This window comes from Microtus ochrogaster, chromosome 24 (assembly GCF_000317375.1).
Source record: "Microtus ochrogaster isolate Prairie Vole_2 chromosome 24, MicOch1.0, whole genome shotgun sequence".
NCBI lineage: Eukaryota > Metazoa > Chordata > Mammalia > Rodentia > Cricetidae > Microtus > Microtus ochrogaster.
The window spans coordinates 32,741,887-32,762,839 of NC_022024.1; the positions used below are offsets into that span (position 1 = coordinate 32,741,887).

Consider the following 20,953-nt stretch of genomic DNA (forward strand, 5'->3'; position numbering starts at 1 on the left):
AGATTGTCCTCTCCTTCAGTAATTCTTTACTGTTTGTGTAACCACAGGGAGGGGCCTTGCGAGTCTCCACACTCCCTCCACAAGGGAACGTTAAGAAGGCTTCATCTTGTGATTGTCTCATGCTGGTGATTGGCAGCTAGTCTGGTTCGCAATGGCAACGATCAGATCCAGCCCAGAGGAAATAGCCCCCACGACACAAGTTTGTTTTGAGAGATTTTATTCCCTCTGGGTTATCGTTCCTACGTCTGCCCTCTGTTGCAATTGTCTCGCTGTGTCTAGAAGCCGTGGGCCCACTCACCCTTCTAGACCGAGACCTAGTGGATATAGATTCCCTTTTCTCCTTACACCAATACTGAGAAATCTGTTCAGTAATTGAAAGGCGAGCACCTGTCTCTGTCACAAAGGTCAGCCCGCAGAATGTCTGGATGCTTTTCGTTGCAGATATACACATTCGAAATGCAGATTATCAAAGCCAAGGAGAACTACGCAGGAAATTACCGGTGTGAGGTCACCTACAAGGACAAATTTGACAGTTGTTCCTTTGATCTCGAAGTGCATGGTAAGAGAACCATCTCACCTGGATAAATGTGGATTTGTACAGGTGGAAAGGGGTGGAGAAGAAATTTATGTAAGGCTATCTATCAGATTTGTGTGATTTAATTTGCGTTTTGCTTTGTTTTCGAGACAGGGTTTCTCTGTGTAATCTGACTATCCTGAAACTCACTCTGTAGACTAGGCTGACCTCAAACTCACAGAGATGCCTCTGCCTCTGCCTCCGTAGTGCTGGCATTAAAGACGTGTGCCACCACCACCTGGCTTGATTTGCTTTTAAGACTCTGTTTTTCTGATTGTGGAGATTCAGTGAGCCCAGTGAACCAGTATTATCTCTTGCTATCATATTCCCTCTGTCTCCTAGAGAGTTATATTATTTTTATAATGATTTTATCTGTTGCATGAGGCCGCTTTTCCTCTGAGGGTTGGGAATAAGACTCCAAGGATGGCAGGGAGCAGGGACTGAAGGGAGATGCTCTCTTACAGTGACTAAGTCCCCAAATGGAAATTCCCTGCCCATGCGTCCATGTATAGCCCAGAGAAAACACAATACGGATAAATCTTAGAGTACATTGAGGATGGGTGAAATCTCCACTTTTGTAGGAGTGCAGGTAGAAAGCCAACTTGCCAGCAGCAATCATTACCTTAAGATGAGTTCATCCAAATGTGATATGACCACAAAAATTTTTAAAAAGCCAATATTCAGTCACAGTCCAGCAAGGCCAGCTGGACTGTGACTGAAAAAGCATGGAATAAAACTGGACTCTCTGAACATGGCGAACAATGAGGGCTGATGAGAAGACAAGGACAATGGCACGGGGTTTTGATCCTACGTAATGTGCTGGCTTTGTGGGAGCCTAGCCAGTTTGGATGTTTACTTTCCTAGTTATGGACGGAGGGGGGAGGACCTAGGACTTAACACAGGGCAGGGAACCCTAACTGCTCTTTGGACTGGAGAGGGAGGGGGAGAGGAGTGGGGGAGGGGGAGAAGAATGGGAGGAGGGGGAGAAGGGTGGGAGGAGGGGGAGGGAAATGGGAGGCTGGGAGGAGGTGGAAACTTGTTTTTCTTTCTCCTTTTCTCAATAATAAAAAAAAGCCAATATTGTTTTAAACGTAATTATTGACATGGAAGGGAATTGAGTCATAGGAAGCTTTTCTCTGCAACCTGCTGTTGGTTCCACATCTGCGGTGATGTCATTGTGTCATGTGCCCTGGACCTCAATGTGGGTCCCTCTGGAGCTGGGTAGCCAGGATCACAAAGACTCCACAAACCACTTGAGCATGTGGGTGAAGGGAGTCAGCTGTGGCTCGATGCACAGGGAAGGGCAGCCATGCCAAAGGGAAACTCCCTTCCTGTACTCAAGCAGTGTTAGGCAAATCAGAGACTATGAGGAGGTGAGCCTTGTTCTCACATTAGGGTGAGCTCTTCCAGTAAGCGGTGTAGATGAGCTGTGTGTGGTACATGCCTCAGCCACTCAGGAGACAGAGACTGCAACTGAGGCCAGCCTGGCTTAGAGAATAAATTTCAGACCAGACAGTGCTGCATAATAAAACTCTGTCTCTTAAAAAAGTGAAAATGAAAGAAAGGAAGGGAGGCAGGCAGGCAGGCAGGAGAGGAGGGGGGGAGGGAGGGGAGGGAAGGCAGGAGAGGGGAGGGGAGGGAAGAGGAGGGGAGCGGAGTGGAGCAATGCGGACAGCCTGGAAAGGACTTGACGTTCTTATTCCGAGAGATGTAAAGCAGATGTGGAATGGTCATGGTCCCTTCACTGTAAGCATTTTGGTACCCAACAAAGCTGCACTACCCCAGCCAGGCATGTCTAAGAGTCTCCTGGGAAACCTTTTCAGAATTCTCATCTTTGGACTTCGCTCCATGATCTCATCGCAGGAGGGTAGCCATGTCCCATCTCATGTCTTTCCATCTGGGGAGATCTCCACAGTCCATGAGAGAACGGCACACAAGACCGCCTTCTTAACCCCACTCACTGTGTTGTTCTTTCTTTCCAAAGAATCCACTGGGACGACTCCAAACATTGACATCAGATCTGCCTTCAAGAGAAGGTAATTTCAAGTGGGAATCCAGAGAGCTTGCGTATTACCCCTCTGTGCTCCATATTCCAAAAAGGCACGGCCCATTCCTCTGCCGTCGAACACATCATATATTTAAAAGTTGCCTTTCTAGAAACGCCATGAGCTTAATGCCCAGCCAACCTTATACTGATAATTTCTTAGAACATTCTTGTTAGAGGGGGAGCCTCTGTTTTTGAGGTCTCGTGATTGCCTTAGATTATCCTGATTGGGGAGCGGCTTCATCCTTAATTGCATTGTTTTCCACCAAATGCCCAAAAGAGAAGCGGAAAGAACACACCTGATACCACACCAACATAGCCAGAGCTGGAAAGTCTTGTTCTATCTCTTTTCGTGATGTGTGGAGCTACTAAACCATGTGCCCCACCCGAAACACAGATAGCTACTTAGTAAAGCGAACCCCATGTCCTGTGGGATGGTCCTAAACGAACAGCAGCCGAATCTGCTGTCATTGAGCACGCTGTAGAAAGGAACGATGTAGCCACAGATCATTTTTATTGAGTAAGGAAAGTTGCCCATGAGTATAAAATATGTGATCCCTTTAGCGTACAGCAATCGTTTTTGACTGATTACACAGACACAACTTCTTGGCTAAACTTTCAAGAAATACAATGTTTAGTGACTTTCCAAACATATTAGATATTATCCAAATCACCAATGATAATTTTTAACTTGAAAAGAAACCTCCAAGTGTCAAATCCCATCACTGCCCCCTCATCTCATACTTAGCAATAAAGCGACCTAAATGTGTGCATGGCACAGGTAGGGATATCTGAAGACGGGGGGACAGAAGCTCCCGTTTGTGTTTTGAAAGAATAGGCATGGGTTGACTTTAAAAGGTCCCCAGCCACCTGCTCACAGAAAATGTGAGAACGTGTTAGTCGGTTTTCATTTCTTAGGACTTCCATATTAGGCACCCTGTTTTTAAACCCACATACTCTTTTCTTAGAAACTACAAGTAACACCCGTAAAGCTCAGGAGACAAAAATCTCCACTAGAGACTAAGCATGTAAGTAAATCCGTAGTGTTGCTTACACACGAGCGCTGCAGCTTCTACTCAGGGTAGTAGAGAATCAAGACGGCGGCTGCATGCCTGAGTTAAAGATGCATTTCTCTACTAGGGGAACTCCCGAGAGGGTTAACTAAGAGTTAATGAGCAACTCAAGATGAAAACTGCACATTTAAAAGGTGCTAACAAGAAAACCAAGGGACTATGCTGCAAAGAGCCGCAGTCTCTTTAAAACAGAGAGAAATGCATCTTCCAGAAAGCTCGACAGGGACTAGTTCCATTTTTATGCCCTGTTGGTAGCACTTACCTGATTCATCTATTCGTGGGCATAGAGGTTACCTTTGGACATAAGGCCATGCGTGCACTTACGTGTGTGACTGGCTACACTTTGTCCTTCAAGCCAATCTCTGCCTTCCATGGATAACAGAGATCAGCAAAAGTCCTTTGCTTTTCACACAGGTTCCTTTCCAGAGCCCCCAACCAGCAAAAACAAAGCACTTTGTGTTGCTTGGCTTAAGTGCATTTGTGTTATTCGTTTTAACACAAATCCAAGCAGCTGCACATATGCAATCTACACGGTGTCTTCTGCAGCCATACAGTCGCACAGGTCCTGCGTCTACTTTTCCACAAGTGCATGCCCTGAAAGCTTACAATGTCACTTGTGTGAAAAGAAATTTAGCCCTTGCGTGCCAGTACAAAATTGCATATACATCCTGTGTAGAGTGTTCGTTCGGGGAAGCTCATTGTTCTCTGCATTAAACCCAGATTTGCTTTTCTTTTGTTAATGACAGTGGAGAAGGTCAAGAAGATGCAGGGGAACTTGACTTTAGTGGTCTCCTGAAACGTAGGTGAGAACCAAGAGATGCCATGAGGCGCCGTGGCCTGGATCTCTTAGATCCACCCGGAGAAGTCAAGTTTAAGCTGAATGCTTTTCAAAGAATTGTCATTTCTTACAATATGTTTTGCTCATAGAACATAACAGCCAACTAAACGAGATCAAGAAGGCAACAATCACACACTAATCTGTTGAAGGCAGTCGCTGATGCTTCCTAAACTCTCTACTTACATGTTTTATGAGTTTTCATGTATTTTCTTAGTTGAGGGTGAGGAAATTTGATAACCGAGACATAAGATGTAAATGCCTGGAAACAGCCAAGACTACATATGATCCTCTTTTGTGATTGGGTAAATACAACTTTAGTTCTACCTTTGATATTTTGACTGAAAATATCAACTTCACTTTTTGGTAGTGGTCTTTGCAATAGACAGTCACTCTGATATACTATTTATGACTCAAATTTAAGACATTGATTTGAAGACATAAAGCGCTAATGATGAAATAGTTTTCCTAAATGTTTTATTATGACACAGTGTTGATTATAAGACACAGACTTATTCCAGAGATGTTTAAAATGCTATCCCCAAGATGCATGTTTTAGAAATAATGAAACACAGTAGTAAACAGAGATAAAAACATCATAATTCACACTTCAGTCAGCATACAATCATGCTTCAGGATTTCTGTCCATATATGTACAAGTATAAAATTATATAATAGACTATATTTCATACATGTTATTTACACCTAGATAAATTTTTTCAAGACATTTTCTATAGCAGAAAAATCAATAAAAAGAAAGTGTTATTTGCCAGGCAGGACTATACTTTATCTAACAAATTTGTGAAGAAACAGTAAACCTTATAACTTAGAATTTTGGCATTAATTTTCATTTAGCATTTCAGATTCATTTTAAAAACAATTTGAGTCCCCTTGGTGATATTAAAGAAACATTAGTACAAGGGCTCCTCAAGAATTGTAAATTCTTGAAAGAAACCAGACTTGTGTTTATTTTCTTAGTTTGGTTGGATGGATTTTTTTTTTCCAGTTAATGGAACGAAGATTTCAATCAGAGCCCTAAACCTTAAGGTTAAAAACAGAAATAGTAATAGGTGTGATTTATTAATTAGTGATAAGTGTTAATCAAAACATGTGGCAATATCAAACACATCTGTTTAATATCTCCATCATTCGCTTAACTAATACTAATTATTTCCCAGAGTACATTTAAAGTAGTAGTATATGAAGTGTCCTTCAGTGAGCCTCGTTCTCACGTGAGAACCAGGGTCTGGAGACAACGCATTGTTTACACAAAGTCACACAGGAACAGGTAGGGCAGACACCTGAATCCAAATCTCTCTGTTTTTCCTCTCTGGGTCAGTGTCATCCCCGTGACCCCAGGTTACAAACAGAGCTGCAAGTCTGCCCTAGAGGCTAAAACTGTCATTTGCAAAGTCCATCACGCCGCAGATGACAAGGGAGTTTCTCTTCCTGCAGCACAGGAGACTCCACTGGAAAACACCAGCCGCTTCCTCTGTAGAACAAAAAGCTAGATGACATCCAGGGAAATAAAGCGGGGTCTGACCCCTAGAAAAGGATGAAAAGATATCGATACGAGAGTGAGACAGACGTAAAGAAGTAAAATAAGATAGTAAAACGGAAATAAATGTTTAATATCAATGATCACACTTTCTTGACCGTGTGGGATTTCATCCTGTGACTTTGGTGAAAATGCATGTCCCCTCTGAGGTGTGCTTTCCACAGTGTGTACTTGTGAGAAATAAAAGCTAATAGAACTGTAAAAATTAAATTAAATATAAAGACCTGGATCACGATAGGTAGCAGAAACCATGCATTTTGGAAAACTGGAACATTTTCTTTCAATGCGTTTGTCTTCGCACAAAGACCACACACACACACGTGCATAGATGCACATGTACACACATGCACAAACACTCTCACAATACACACACTCACCCACATGAGCACAACCAGGATATGACATGGTAAATTCATATGGATGAAAGGGGAAGAAAAAAATAACAGGCTGTTCCTACCAACCATTTGCATGGGGAAGAAAGAGGAATCTTACTATGTAGCTCAAATGACAGGAGAAAAAAGATCTCAGGGAAGAGGGCAGCTACTATGTCTCCAGTTCTCATTTCCTTGCATCCTTAATTAAGGCTTAGCCCCGCTGGACTGTTCACATAAGACTGCGTTCGTGTAACATACGGTACTAACCTACCATATAACTGGAGAAGGCGTGTGTTTCCTACTAAACCATGGGTTGCATGTGTTTTCATTGTGGTAATGACACATGGTTCACCCTTTCTATTCCTCCAGAAGTGTATGGCAAAATCTCTATTGGGATACATGTTAGAACCAGTGTCCGGGTAGAGAGAAGTCTCCCTTTGCGTATGAAAACCAGCTTATTTCAGTATACACTAGATGAATCAAGGCTAATCTTTGGGGCAGTATTTCACTATTGGATTAGACCTTTATATTTAGAAGTCTTGTTCTACATAAAATTTCTATAAATGATTTATGGGTCCCTGGGACCATCGATTTATAGAAATTTTTGCTGTAGATAAAAGCGCGGTGGACCCTCTACGGGTCTAGCGCAATGATGCAGGGGAATCTGAAAATCTCGAGTTCTCCCCTCTCTGGACTTCAGTTAGCCACACAGACGCAGTGAGCAGCCACCATGGTACATAAAGATGGGTTCCAGGAGGGTTGACAGTTCAGAACAGAGCTGTGACCTCACAGCCCAGCACAAGATAAATGCTTCTGTTTAAACTCGGGGCCTCACTGAAGTGACAGGAAAAGAAGAAAAAAGATAATTGAGGTTCACATACACTTTGATAAGGAACACGCCGGAAAGGCATAGCTCATCATATATATGTCAACAGAAGATGCGGAGGATGATTGGCTGTGAGTCTCCTCTGGGAAACGGTGAGCATTCTTACTGGCTTCCTCTGGAAGCATCCACCTCCTGAGACACCTAGTGTGTCTCGCTTTTTTTTTTCTTGTGTCTCTTATAGCAATTTAAATTATAATAAACGTTGGGTGTGTGGCTCAGTTGGTAGAGTATTTATTCATCTGGCATGAACAAGACTGTGGGTTTGATTATCAGCACCAGATGAACTGGCCCTGGTAGTACACACCTGTAATCCTGGCATTCAGGAGGAGGGCACAAGAGGATCAGAAGTTCAAGGTCATCCTTAACTACGTCCTAAAGTCAGGGCCAGCCTGGGCTACATAAGTCGTCTTAAAAGCAAACAGAAAACAGAATAAAGTATATAGACTTTTATATCTTTAAATATTTCCACCATGTGTAATATGAAATATGTAAATTGAAATAGGTATGACATAATTCTTCTTGATTAAAATACCAGAGGTAACAAAATCTCCAGATTAAACACGATCAAAGTATGAAATAATTCTTAAGTGGCTCTATTTAGGTTGAAATGTAATGAAAATCTTCAGTAGATTGAGGGGACACTCCACAGAAAACATGCACACGTGTACCTACACGTTCTAATCGCAATAATCCAAATTTAAAATATTTAGAAAATGAGTTTTTATTACCTTTAATCATGTGTATCTGTGCCTCTGTGAGTGAGTGCCAGGTGTGTGGGAGGGGAGCGGGGCTGGCCATGGAAGCCAAAAGAGGTACCAGGTCCCTTGGGTCTGGAGCTGCAGGCCATTATGAGCTACTCCACATGGGTACTGAGAACCACTCTGGAAGAGTAGGAAGGCGTCTTAATGACCCCACCCTCTCTACAGCTCCACAGATGGAAAAGGAAGACCGTGTTCAGGCTGCAGGCTTAGTGAATCTGGAAAATCATTAGCAATGTTCCCACCATATTTTCAGTGTAATCTCTCCAATTAGTGACCAATTTTCTATAAACCCACATTCAAACCAGTGCTGTTCACAATAAGAATCCCTGTAACTTTTAAAGCCAACCTTATAAAAAGCTAGTTAACCTTAAACAAAATAACCAGGACTATTTAGCCAGAGGAAAAAATCAGTTTAAATTATGTCTTTCATTTACACCAAACTCACTAAAAAGTTCATGTGTAAGTTTTGGCTTAATTTTGTGAGTTTGAAGTAAGGGCAAGACATATATTTTAATCTCCCTCTTTTTTTTCTTTTTTTCTTTTTTTGAGACAGGATCTTACTTGTATCACAGGTAGCCTGTGATGACCAGGCTGGCCTCAAACTCACCAAGCCCTGCCTGACCCTGCCTCCCTAGTGCTGGCACATATAACATATGACACATGGAGTTCATGGCTGCGCAGCCAGCGGTGTCGTCATGTACTGCTTCATGTGTTCCAAACATGCTTTGTCCGTGATCAGGACGTGGGGTCAGAGTACCCAGTTACTTGTTCATGGAATCTTAAGCCATTTCTTTGACAGCTCACCAGTAAGCTGTCTATAAACCCAAGCCCATTCTCACTTTAAAAAAAAAAAAAATCAAGATGATGTGTTAAGATGAGGTGCAACAGAATTTTTTTTTGCCTCATTGTTCTTTCTCCTCTCAGCTTAGAAAAACAATTTTCTTTTAAAATGCATCTTAAAAAAGCATGGGATAAAACCGGACTCACTGAACATAGCAGACAATGAGGACTGCTGAGAAGTCAAGAACAATGGCACTGGGTTTTGATCCTACTGCATGTACTGGCTTTGTGGGAGCCTAGGCAGTTTGGATGCTCACCTTACTAGACCTGGAAGGAGGTGGGAGGTCCTTGGACTTCCCACAGGGCAGGGAACCCGGTCTGCTCTTAGGGCTGATGAGAGAGGGGGAGTTGATTGGGGGAAGGGGAGGGATATGGGAGGCGGTGGCGGGGAAGAGACAGAAATCGTAAATAAATAAATAAATAAATAAATAGATAGAAAAAAATTATGACAGGCAAAGGATAAATGATGAACTAGAGAGATATATTTGCAATTTGTATTGCAATAATACTTGCACCAATTGATTCTACAAAATATTTACACATCTGCAATGTATCATGCAATACTTCTCATTAAAACACTGCTTTCAAATGGAAAACTAAAAAAAATGCATCTTAATACACACTAATACGAAGAACAAGGAAAAACCCTTTATGATTTTTTTCAATTTTTTAATGTAAAAAATAATAAAATAATGCACATGTTTATTAACATGACAAAAACAAAGTCTGGACAAATCCACAGGTTTGAAATACTGTCTGGATTATGTTTACATTAATACATGTAAAAAGGGATTTTTTTCACTCACAGACCAATTTAAAATATTAATTCTTCATCTGCTTTTCAAACTGAATCCACTACTCACATGTGGGGTGAGATCTATTTTTAAGTTTTTCCAAGTCTCACCTTCCATTGCTTTTCGGCCTTTTGGCCAAGATTAAATGCGATCAGACTTAAAAATTGAAAGGAAAAATATCTCAGGATTTGTCCTGACATCTCTACCAGCCTCCATTTGTGTTTTGAAGTTGGAAAAGTAAAGTTCAAAGCATACATATTTGACCCCGAGCGTCAACGAGTGGGATCTTTGAGGGCAGGACAGATTCTAACCGAGGCGACCATTCTTCCGGGCTAGGGAGGTGAAACAGCAGGAGGAAGAGCCGGAGATAGATGTGTGGGAGCTGCTGAAGAATGCCAACCCCAACGAGTACGAGAAGATCGCTTTCCAGTATGGCATCACTGACCTGCGTGGCATGCTCAAGCGGCTCAAGCGCATGCGCAGGGTGGAGAAGAAGAGCGCAGGTGAGCACACGGGGTCTGTGGCCTAGAACTGTGTCCTGTTGGTCTCGGCTTTCCGGGCCTGCGGGGGTTCAGGGTTCTTTCAGTTCACTTTGGCTTCAGGTGGAGGAGTGCCTTGGTAGTGGTGTGGCTCCTCGTGGCTTATGGTCCGCACCTTTGCAGTACCACGGATGCCACACAAGGTAGCAGAAGACACCCCGTGGCTTCCAGGAACCTCTCTGAGGTCCCATTTATTCAGGCTCATCTCTCCCTCCCTCTGCAGCTCTTGATTCGTCCTCAGAGTTCGCCCCTCACATCCAGTAAGGTTTCCCGGGTGGGCTTACTCGGCTATGATTTGAGACATGAAATTGGGACGGAGAAGGCATGCATTTCAAGTTGGCACTAGCGCCTCCAGTTTTTCTGCTCTGGATCTTTGTCGGGTTCTAGTTGTGGAATATTGTTTCCCTTCATGTTCAGATGACCGACCCTACATAGAAGCCCTACGACCCCTTTCGAAAGGCTGGCCTTTCTAAACGCTGAGTTCTAAATCCATGTGCTAGGTAACCAGTTGGAAATCTAATAGTCGTTTTTATCTTTTTAAAATAAAGGAAAGTGAGCCAGCATAGGCCAGTGAGGTGGCTCAGCTTGTAATGATGTTTGCTGCCAAATCTAACCACTTTAACCAGAAACGCACGTGGTGGGAGGCGAGAACAGACTCGTCACTGCGTCTTCTGACACCAACCCCTGCATTGCATGCAGGCACATACAAAATAAACTAATGCAATTTAAAATTAGTAGTAGCACTATTTCTCTCTGATGCTTTTTAAAAAAACACATGAATTCTCTTTCAATTTTAAACCATCTTATTGTATACAAGCTAGCATAACTCTGGAATACAAGGGGTAATGGGACAGCGTCCAGCTTTATTCTTCCCTGAGACTTTTTAAAAACATGTTCTTAGATTTTCCATGGACACATTAACTATTTAAATTGATTCCCTGCGTGCATGCACACGGTCATTTTGTTTGTTCGTTCGTTTCTATCTACAGCTTTTGCAAAAATTCTCGATCCTGCCTATCAGGTGGATAAGGGAGGCAGAGTGAGGTTTGTGGTGGAGCTGGCAGATCCAAAGCTGGAGGTGAAGTGGTTTAAAAACGGTCAGGAAATTCGACCCAGCACCAAGTAAGTGGGCTTCAAAGGACTCGATGAAAATATAAATGAACAGCAGTTTGGCTTAACTTTTAGAGACTGAGGGGATCTTTGAAGCGTCTGTTTTTCTATATGTTCTATAATGTAAAATTGTACAGAAGGAAAGGAGTCACTTTTTGTGGAGTTTCAAGTTCTGAAAGTCATGGCACTGTGTAAATAAACTCTCATGTTTTCTGAGGCTATTTCAAGCATGTCACAATTACTTTGTGTCACTACACATTAAATGTCATTATCTAACTTCTCTCTATAAGGAAACTTAGAAATATTTGAAACATACAGTTGAGATGCCAGATGAAAACTGCATCTCATAACCAGAAAGTTTGGGGGTTCTTTTTTCCCCCAAAATAACATGAGTATTTGATAGTGGTCAAACATCTTCTATTTGGGTGCTGCCGGGAGAAGCCACAGCACTATCTAAATAGAACAGTGTGATGTTAAAGTAATAAAACTCAGGCCAGATGGTGGTGCACATGCCTTTAATCCCAGCACTGGGCAGGCAGAGGCAGGCGGATCTCTGTGAGTTTGAGGCCAGCCTGGTCTACAAGAGCTAGTTCCAGGACAGGCTCCAAAGCTACAGAGAAACCCTGTCTCGAAAAACAAAACAAAACAAAAAGACCATGAAACTCGGGCCTAAGCCCGTGTTTTATTATGTGTCATCCCTGTTCCAGGGAAGGACTAGTCGAACTGATCTCTGATGGTATCGCTAGTCTGCTATGAAACCACTTCATAGCGATCTTCCTCAGCCTGGGAGATTTTCAGCCTTTCCGTATTGCTTTGATAAGTGCCTCGTGTACATCGACACAGACTTTAATCCCAGAAACCTGTCACTTCTGAAGTACAAGGGCATGGTTTCCAGCTTCTCCGTGGGCTCATGCCTAACAGAATGACTTTGAGATAATATTTATACCCGGTGCAAAAGTCTCTTGAAAACAGCCTCGATTCACCCAGAAGTGGTTTTCCTAGATCAGCGTTACTAGAAAATATTGATATGTTTTGTTATTGAGGTCTTCAATTTGAGATATTTCCTCACTTTGGCTTCTTGATCAGCTGTAGAGTACGCTTGTGTGCTCTTCCATAGTCAACATAATCGATTAGAGTGTTTTCTCTTCCTGACTTCTAGTGTTCTGTTCCTGAGCTTTCTTTTGAAAATGGATTTGATGTGTATTGGTGTTTTGCCTCAGGTGTATGTCCATGGACCATTTGTGTCTGTGGAGGCCAGAGGCTGAGTTACACACAGTTGTGAGCTTCCACATGGGCACTGGGAATCAAACCCAGGTCTTCTGGAAGAACAGTCAGTGCTCTTAACTGCTGAGCCATCTCTCCAGCCTGGAAAATGATTTCTTAGTAACTGTGGTACAAAGGCCCAGGGGTTAAGCTCATTTAAGAAAGTTCATTTGTTGCTGATCTTATCAAGTAAGATAAGCTATTGCTTACATTGTACAATCATTTATCCGTCCAACAAAAAATATCCTGTGTCTGTGGGCTAAACAATGAACAGGGCAAAGTATCTGCCACTTTTGTAACATACATAATTAATACAGAATCGCTTGAAGAATGTACAGAGTTAAAAATCTCACTAACACACTCAACCAACTCTATCTTCCAAAAGTGGGTTAACTGTATGAGAATTTGTTTATATTTGTAATAAAAACTTATATGAAAGAAGAGAGTAAATTAAATAGTATGTATAAATGCACACATTTTCCATGTATCATAAAAATAGAAAATGAGCTTTTGTTTGACATTAATTGGATATATAAAATACGCTGCACAAATAGAAGATCGTAGCTTTATCCTTGATTCTCAAGTATTAACAAATGATAAGCCAAATCTGCCAATAAAGTAAAGAAAATCCAGGTCACAAACCCTGCCTCCCTCCTGTTTGAAACAGATACATCTTTGAACACAAAGGAAACGAGAGAATCATGTTTATTAATAACTGCTCGCTGACAGATGATTCGGAATACTATGTGACAGCTGGGGACGAGAAGTGTTCCACCGAGCTCTTCGTGAGAGGTAAAGGGAGAAAAGTCTTCCTGCATTAACCAGGGGCAAGGGTTCTCCTCCCGGGGACACTGATCCGAGCGACAGGCAAGGCGGCTGCTTTAGCCCAGAGCAGAAGCAGTCACTCCTACAGAAACGTCCAGCTTGCCTGTTCAGTTAGCTCAGTACTGAGGCTCCATTACATCAGCAGGTGTCCTGAGTCCTAATTCACCCACTGATTTGTTGAAGACCAGCTGAGGGGAGAGAAAAGCTGTAGTGTGAAACTACCTCGTGCTTTTGACTTAAGCATAGCACTGCTCAGCTAGATGGATATTTCAGGGGCAGCCTCTGAAACCCACCATCTTGGCCCCTACGTTGAATACATGAAGGCAGCTACGTTAGGAGGAGGGCATCGCCCACTGATGTCCAAAGAGTAGCATTTACTAACCCCGGTGAAAAGCTGGGGGAGGCAAAGAATGCCAGGTTGACCTTATTTTCTCTCTGAAGCTCTCTAGCTACAGATAACTCTATTCTCTATCCTTGGTCGAGAGCCAGAATCCAAACCTCATTATACACTCTCCGTCAACTGCTGTATCTACCATTTGGTACCTTACTTGATGAAGGCAGGAAGTTTGCTGTGCATTTTATGTGCTCTCCAGAACAATAATTCATTGGATTTGAATGGTTCTGAAACAACTCGGGGGAGCTGATCCAGCGGGGACAGCTGTTTGCTTTGCCACAGACAGACAGACAGACAGACACTCTCACCTCTGATTCACGCCCCACAATTGATGTTTCTTTCCCATGCGGGGTTTTCCACTGTGAACAGACTGCGACTCAAGACACAGGCTCTGGCTGTTTATTGATTTTGATTTCCCCTGTTCCAACCAGAGCCTCCGATTATGTTGACTAAGCAGCTGGAAGACACGAACGCCTACTGTGGGGAGACAGTGGAGCTGGAAGTTGAGGTGTCGGAAGATGACGCCAATGTCAAATGGTAAAATCGCTTTGTGGATGCCTGCCTGTGTCTGATAGACCAATAGAATGCAACATGGGACCGTCTTCTACTAAACATGAGAACAATCTCAGCCTCTCCTGTATGAGCAGAGATGATAACCCAAACCCTACCATGAGCTGAAAAGCCAACTCCTAGAGAACTGCCTGAGCAGAGACGTAGGGAGGCGGGTACTTGCTGGGAAATGGATCACGCAGGTTACCCAAGAGTTTTGACTGGAAATAGCATGGGTGTTCCTCAACTCTGTAGCCATCCTAACCGGAAACTTACATGAAAAATATAATGTGCCTATCTTCCATTTCAATCCTCACTGTCTCTGGGAAGGTAACCCAGGAAGACAGTGTTCACCTAGCATGCTCAAGACCCCAGCCCCCAGCCCTTTCACCCAAGAATTCATTTTTCACCACTTTATATTTTCAGTTCCCTAGAAAAATATGGTAGGATGAAAATCACCAACTCCTTTCAATAATTTAAAAGAGCCAGGGGATGTGGTTTTAATGGTGTTGCATAGTTACCTGGTTCAAGGTCTTCAGTTTGGCCATTTGCAACACATACGCGAACAAACAAATAAAAACAAAAATGCAAGGTGGTGGGAAAGGAAGAGTCTTTTCTTGTATGTTCCCCGAGAGTTATTAGCTCAAAATTAAAAACTAGAAGCTTGAAGATCATAGTATGAAATATGATGTTGAGAGGAAAATAGTAAATTCCACCACAGGAATCAGTAGTCATGAGCGTGAAAAAGATTGTTAGTACTGATCTGGAATATGGGTCACTTAAAAATGTGTTGTGAGTCCGAAAGTGAGGCCGAATTCATTCTTAGCACCCACCCCTGATTGAATGAGAAGAGGTGCGGCATGTTCTTTTGTTTGTCTATTTGTTGTTTTTGGGTTTTTTGGAGGCAGGGTTTCTCTGTGTGGCTTTGGATCCTGTTCTGTCCTGGAACTCACTCTGTAAACCAGGCTGGCCTCGAACTCGCAGGGATCTGCCTGCCTCTGCCTCCCTGAGTGCTGGAATTAAGGGTGTGCACCACCACCACCCAGTGCTCATGCTCTTTTAATGTGATTTTGTACAAAATACTTGACCAGTGGGCCTAAGTTGTGTTCTTTAGTGAATCCTTCCTGTATGTCTGGGATATGTTAGGAACCTCGGAAGACAGTGGGATAAAACAATAAACAAACATTTCCAGAAATTTATTTTTTTCATTTTTTTTACATATATATTATATACATACGTATAATTAGTTTGATCACATCTCCCATTACCCTCTCTTTTTCCCTTCTTCTTTCCACTGAACGTCTTCTTCCTCCCTTTACATCCATGCACACTCAGGTTTAAGAATGGTGAAGAGATCTTCCCGGGTCCAAAGTCAAGATACAAAGTTAAAGTTGAGGGCAAGAAACACACTTTGATCATAGAAGGTGCGACAAAGGCGGACAGCGCAGAGTACTCAGCCATGACCACCGGGGGACAATCATCTGCCAAACTAAGCGTTGACTGTAAGTGAGACGTCTCGGATGTCTTCTAAATCCATCCGAGATTGCGTTTATTAACTCAGCTTTACATTCACGTGAACACTCACAAAATAAAGGCAAACAAGTCTTTAGAAAATAAAAAGATAAGCTGGGCGGTGGTGGTACACGCCTTGGGAGGCAGAGGCAGGTAGGTCTGTGAGTTCTACAGAGTGAGTGCCAGGATAGGCCCCAAAACTACACACAGAAACCCTGTCTCAAACAATAAAAGATAAAGATCTCAAAGCCGGGCAGTGGTGGCGCACGCCTGTAATCCCAGCACTCGGGAGGCAGAGGCAGGTGGATCTCTGTGAGTTCGAGACCAGCCTGGTATATAGAGCTAGTTCCAGGACAGGCTCCAAAGACACAGAAAAACCCTGTCTCGAAAAAAAAAAAAAAAGATCTCATTCCAAAGGGGGGAAAAGTGTCGCAGTTTTTCTCACATTAAATTGTTGGTAAATACAGTACTTAGCCTTAACCTTGAAAGGAACCTGAGATTTCCTTGTGGGCGTGGCCCTGGAACGCCTCGCGAAGTAGCGCGAGGATTATCTGAAATCACGTAAACAGTCGTAAACCTTAGACGTGAATGGATGTGGCTCCTATCTTACGGGCGAACGACCATCGGGAAGGATATCTGAGGTGATGGACTTGTGCTGCGCCCGGTTCCGTCCAGTTCCATCACCGACACTGGGAAAACGTGTCCTCTCCAGAGCGTGGGTGGCAGCAGAGCTGACGGACCCTGTGAAATGCCACCACGCAGGCTGGTCTGCAGCCTGGCTGTGGGTCCATCACGCTCTCTGTTTCTGTAGTGAGGCCCCTCAAAATCATGACGCCGCTGACCGATCAGACTGTCAAACTTGGGAAAGAGGTGTGCTTGAAGTGTGAAATCTCCGAAAACGTGCCGGGAAAATGGACAAAAAATGGCCTGCCTGTCCAGGAGAGCGACCGTGTGAAGGTCGTGCACAAAGGAAGGTAAGCAAGCCGGGCAGGCCGTCCTGGCCGCATTCACTTTTCCTACTCCCCAAGTTACATATTCGTGGGCTCGCTCTTTGGAGAGTAGGGAGGCGACCTGTTCACGGTCTGGTAAGAACCGGCGACTGCTTTGCTGTATACCCACCCCATCCTACTTGAGATCCTCCGCCTGTACCTCCTGCTACGGCATACCATCCCAAACCTGCCAACGGCGCCATCTGAACGTGTGGCTAGAGGAATGACTGAGGACCTGACCATGTATCAGCTGGCCCTAATGTTCCCTAAGACAGATAGGAGCCCACTGGTTCGGGCTGAACTTTTGCCCCGGGCCCGGCAGTCCAGATAAACATGGAGGTACCATGCAGAAGTTTCACCCTGCCTTGCCCAAACCAAGTTGTTTGCCTGAGTTTGCAGAAATTGAGATAATGAGGACTAATACCAAACCCTAGAACTGGACTCGTGGAGTTGGCGTGAGGAGGGAGTTCCCCCTGCTTGGGAAGAACCTGTGTTGTGTTATCTGATGTTGCTCTCCCACCCTTTGTCTATAATATCAGCTTCCTCTCTTCAGTTTCTTAGAGCACTTATTCTGCTTTATGGAGTTTGTTGCCTGATTCCAGAATGCAAATAAGTGTCAATTAAGATCCTTATAGCATGGGTCTGGAGAGATGCTTCCGTGGTTAAGAGCACTGGCTGCTCTTTTAGAGGACCAGAGTTCAATTCCCAGCACCTACACGGTAGCTCACAACGTCTTAATTCTAGTTTCAAAGATCTCTTCTGACCTTCACAGGCCCTCAGTACACATATATACTTTTAAGCAAAACACCCATACACATACAATAAAAATAAATCTTTTCTTGTTTGTTTGGCTTCTTTTTTTTTTTTGAGACAGGATTTCTCTGTGTAGTCCTGGGTATTCTGGAACTCTCTATGTAGACCAAGCTGGCCCTGGATTCACAGAGATCTTCCTGCTTCTGCCTCCTGAGTGGGATTAAAGGTGTGTGCCACCACCAGGCTAATAAATAAATCTTAAAAAAAACTTTACACAATAATTATATCAGTCATTTAATTAAGTCATATTAAATAATAATAGCTGTCATATGACCTTCCTTCTATTTTCGTTTTCTTGGAGGAAGCATAATTGCCTAGAATCTAGCAAAGATTTAAGGCAAGAAATTGAACCTTGATTCCCAGACTCTCACCCAATTGCAAGTGGCTTTATGGAGCTTAAAAATAGTCCTTAAAGTTTCATATGCATACGAGAACACACACATCCATAACATCACAGATTGTCCTTCATATGTCACTGCTTGTGTGTCTACATCAGTGTACATGCGTCTGGTGCTGAGGATTTAAAGATTCATATGTATATGAGAACACACACATCCATAACATCACAGATTGTCCTTCATATGTCATGTGTGTCTACATCAGTATACATGCGTGTGGTGCTGAGGATTTAAAGATTCATATGTATATGAGAACACACACATCCATAACATCACAGATTGTCCTTCATATGTCACTGCTTGTGTGTCTACATCAGTGTACATGCGTGTGGTGCTGAGGATTGAGTTCAGGGCCTCACACATGCTAGGTAATGCTCTACCCCGAGCTACACACGTTTTACAGTGGAATGATCCATACGTTCCATCTGGTCCTCACCGATTCGTGACCCGTAAATTTAGGAGCTATTATTCTTTGATGCATGTAACCCAAGTCAGTGTTACCCTTTGTCATTTCTTGTATGTTTAAGTGTAGCATTATTAAGATACTGCGTTTTGTTCTTTTTGAAGTTATGAAAAAAGAATAATAGACACTTATATACATAATAAGCAGATTGCACGTGCAGAGATACTTTCATATACTCCAAACCAGAGCTGACTTGGTCAATAAATAGAATAAATGCCCCCCATCTCTCCATGTCCCTCTCTTTCTCCCTCTCCTATATGAAGCAAGTGCATTAAGTAAAGTACTCTCTCTTTGGCGTGGGTCATGGGTACGCTCCAGCCTTGCACAGTGTTGGGAATCTGTTTCTCCTATTTCTTTAGAATCCACAAGTTAGTCATCGCCAACGCTCTCACAGAAGATGAAGGGGAATATGTGTTTACTCCAGACGCATACAACATTCCTATGTCTGCCAAAGTTCATGTCATTGGTGAGTAGATCAAAGACATTATCATACAGCTGTCCACTTGCTTGCTCACCTTGGACTGTAATGTATCGAAAGCTATATGATTCAAAGATCCATCAACTCGATATTACTCATCCATATAAGTAGTTGATTTATAAGTCTAACAAGAAGCAGTTAAGGGTGCCAAGCACCAACTGTTGTGATGACTCATATATATACACATATATTCATACGTGTATATATGTGTGTATATGTATGTATATGTGCATATATATGCATATAAATACACACACACATACATACATACTTTTAGCCAGGTTGAAAATTGATGGTTACCCATGGTTATCAGTAGCCAGTCACTAGCCAAAATAAATGAAAATGGTGTGTGCTGACAAAGGCTGTGCTGAATAAATTCCAGATCCGCCCAAGATCATCCTGGACGGCCTTGATGCTGACAACACGGTAACGGTCATTGCTGGAAGCAAGCTTCGCCTTGAGATCCCTGTCACAGGGGAGCCACCTCCCAAGGCCATCTGGAGCCGAGCAGACAAGGTTTGTCTCACACGTGCACGTGGCCCAACCTTCTCCTTGGCCCTTTCCCCCATGATTCGGGTGAAGGAAAAAGGTACAAATCAATGTGTTTGCCAAAGCTGGGTGTGGTGGTGTGGTGCACGCCTTTAATCCCAACACTGGAGACAGACACGGGCAGATTTCTGGGAGTTTGAAGCTAGCCTGGTCTACATGATGAGTTCCAGGACAGCTACAAAATGAGACCTGAACTCAAACAACCTCCCGCCCCCCCCCACACACACGCACACCGGAGCACGTTATGGGTGCAGAGAATGGGATTGGTTTTCAGGTAAGCCTATTAATCATATATTTATTTTCCCATTTCTAGCCACCCACTTATTCTGCCAAGTGTGATTTTACGAGTTATGGGCAGGGTCCCACCTTATACCCCATGGATGCCATGGGGCAGGCAGGAAGAAAAGTGGAAAAGTAGTGAATAAGTGAAGAAATTAAGGAATAAAATCACTGTGCAGAGGAGGCAGTGCTGTGGAAATAATAACGGGGGTAGGGTAAGACAAGAGCGTTCGAGGACAGCAAAGGCCACCTAAAAAAGACCCTGTCTTTAAAATCCCTGATAATCTTAGTGTAATAATAATATATTAATAAATAAATATGACAACAACAAAAGCCCAAGAGCCTATTGTGACAGCAAGCGGTTGTATAGTCACTGCGGCCTGGAACTCCAAAGGGCAGAGATGCCCAGTGAAGGCCCGGCACATGCCACGGTCAAGGACAGAGAAAGAGTTCACTGGGTGGGAGGCCTAGAAAGTCTGCTGGGGCACCAAGACCAGAAGAAAAACACAAGAGATGGGTGGGGAGAGAATCTCAGTTTAAACTACTCCTGGCTTCCTGCCACCAAAAAAAGTTGCCTTTGAAAAGCAGAACAGGAGACTTCCTGACAAAATAGAACAGCAGGAACCGACTTATATTCTCACATAGGTAATCCCCAAATTGGCAAAATTGTGTCAACAGTTATTTTCTCGACATTGGCATTGAGTTCTGAAACGGAACAAGTCCAAATATAACCAGAGAGAGAGGGAGGCCTACAACTGCCTTGCTGAGCGAGTTCTCCCCTGCTGGGGGATGTGCTTAGGGGTTGAGCCTTTGCCCTGGCATGTGCAAGGCCCTGGATTTGATTCCTAGCAGAGGAGGGGATGGGGAGAGGACATATTTCAGTTTCAGGGAGTGTACAGGAGGAGACACCCAGTCAGAACCTACAGGCTCTTTAGGATTTTTCATTCAAGAAGTTCAAGATGGCCGGGCGGTGGTGGCGCACGCCTTTAATCCCAGCACTCGGGAGGCAGAGGCAGGTGGATCTCTGTGAGTTCGAGACCAGCCTGGTCTACA

At 43.4% G+C, this 20,953-nt stretch overlaps 1 protein-coding gene across 1 annotated transcript in view; it reads left to right on the top strand.

Annotated features, from left to right (window-relative positions):
* Positions 1–20,953, top strand: part of Mybpc1 (myosin binding protein C, slow type) — a 67,163-nt gene that overhangs the window by 19,983 nt on the left and 26,227 nt on the right. Inside the window, exons 9-19 of the mRNA XM_026784498.1 lie at positions 442–559; positions 2,559–2,610; positions 4,438–4,494; positions 10,076–10,242; positions 11,268–11,400; positions 13,319–13,443; positions 14,302–14,407; positions 15,755–15,921; positions 16,743–16,905; positions 18,954–19,060; positions 19,455–19,588. Of these exons, the coding sequence (XP_026640299.1) occupies positions 442–559; positions 2,559–2,610; positions 4,438–4,494; positions 10,076–10,242; positions 11,268–11,400; positions 13,319–13,443; positions 14,302–14,407; positions 15,755–15,921; positions 16,743–16,905; positions 18,954–19,060; positions 19,455–19,588 (1,329 nt within the window). The remainder of the gene's footprint in view (positions 1–441; positions 560–2,558; positions 2,611–4,437; positions 4,495–10,075; positions 10,243–11,267; positions 11,401–13,318; positions 13,444–14,301; positions 14,408–15,754; positions 15,922–16,742; positions 16,906–18,953; positions 19,061–19,454; positions 19,589–20,953) is intronic.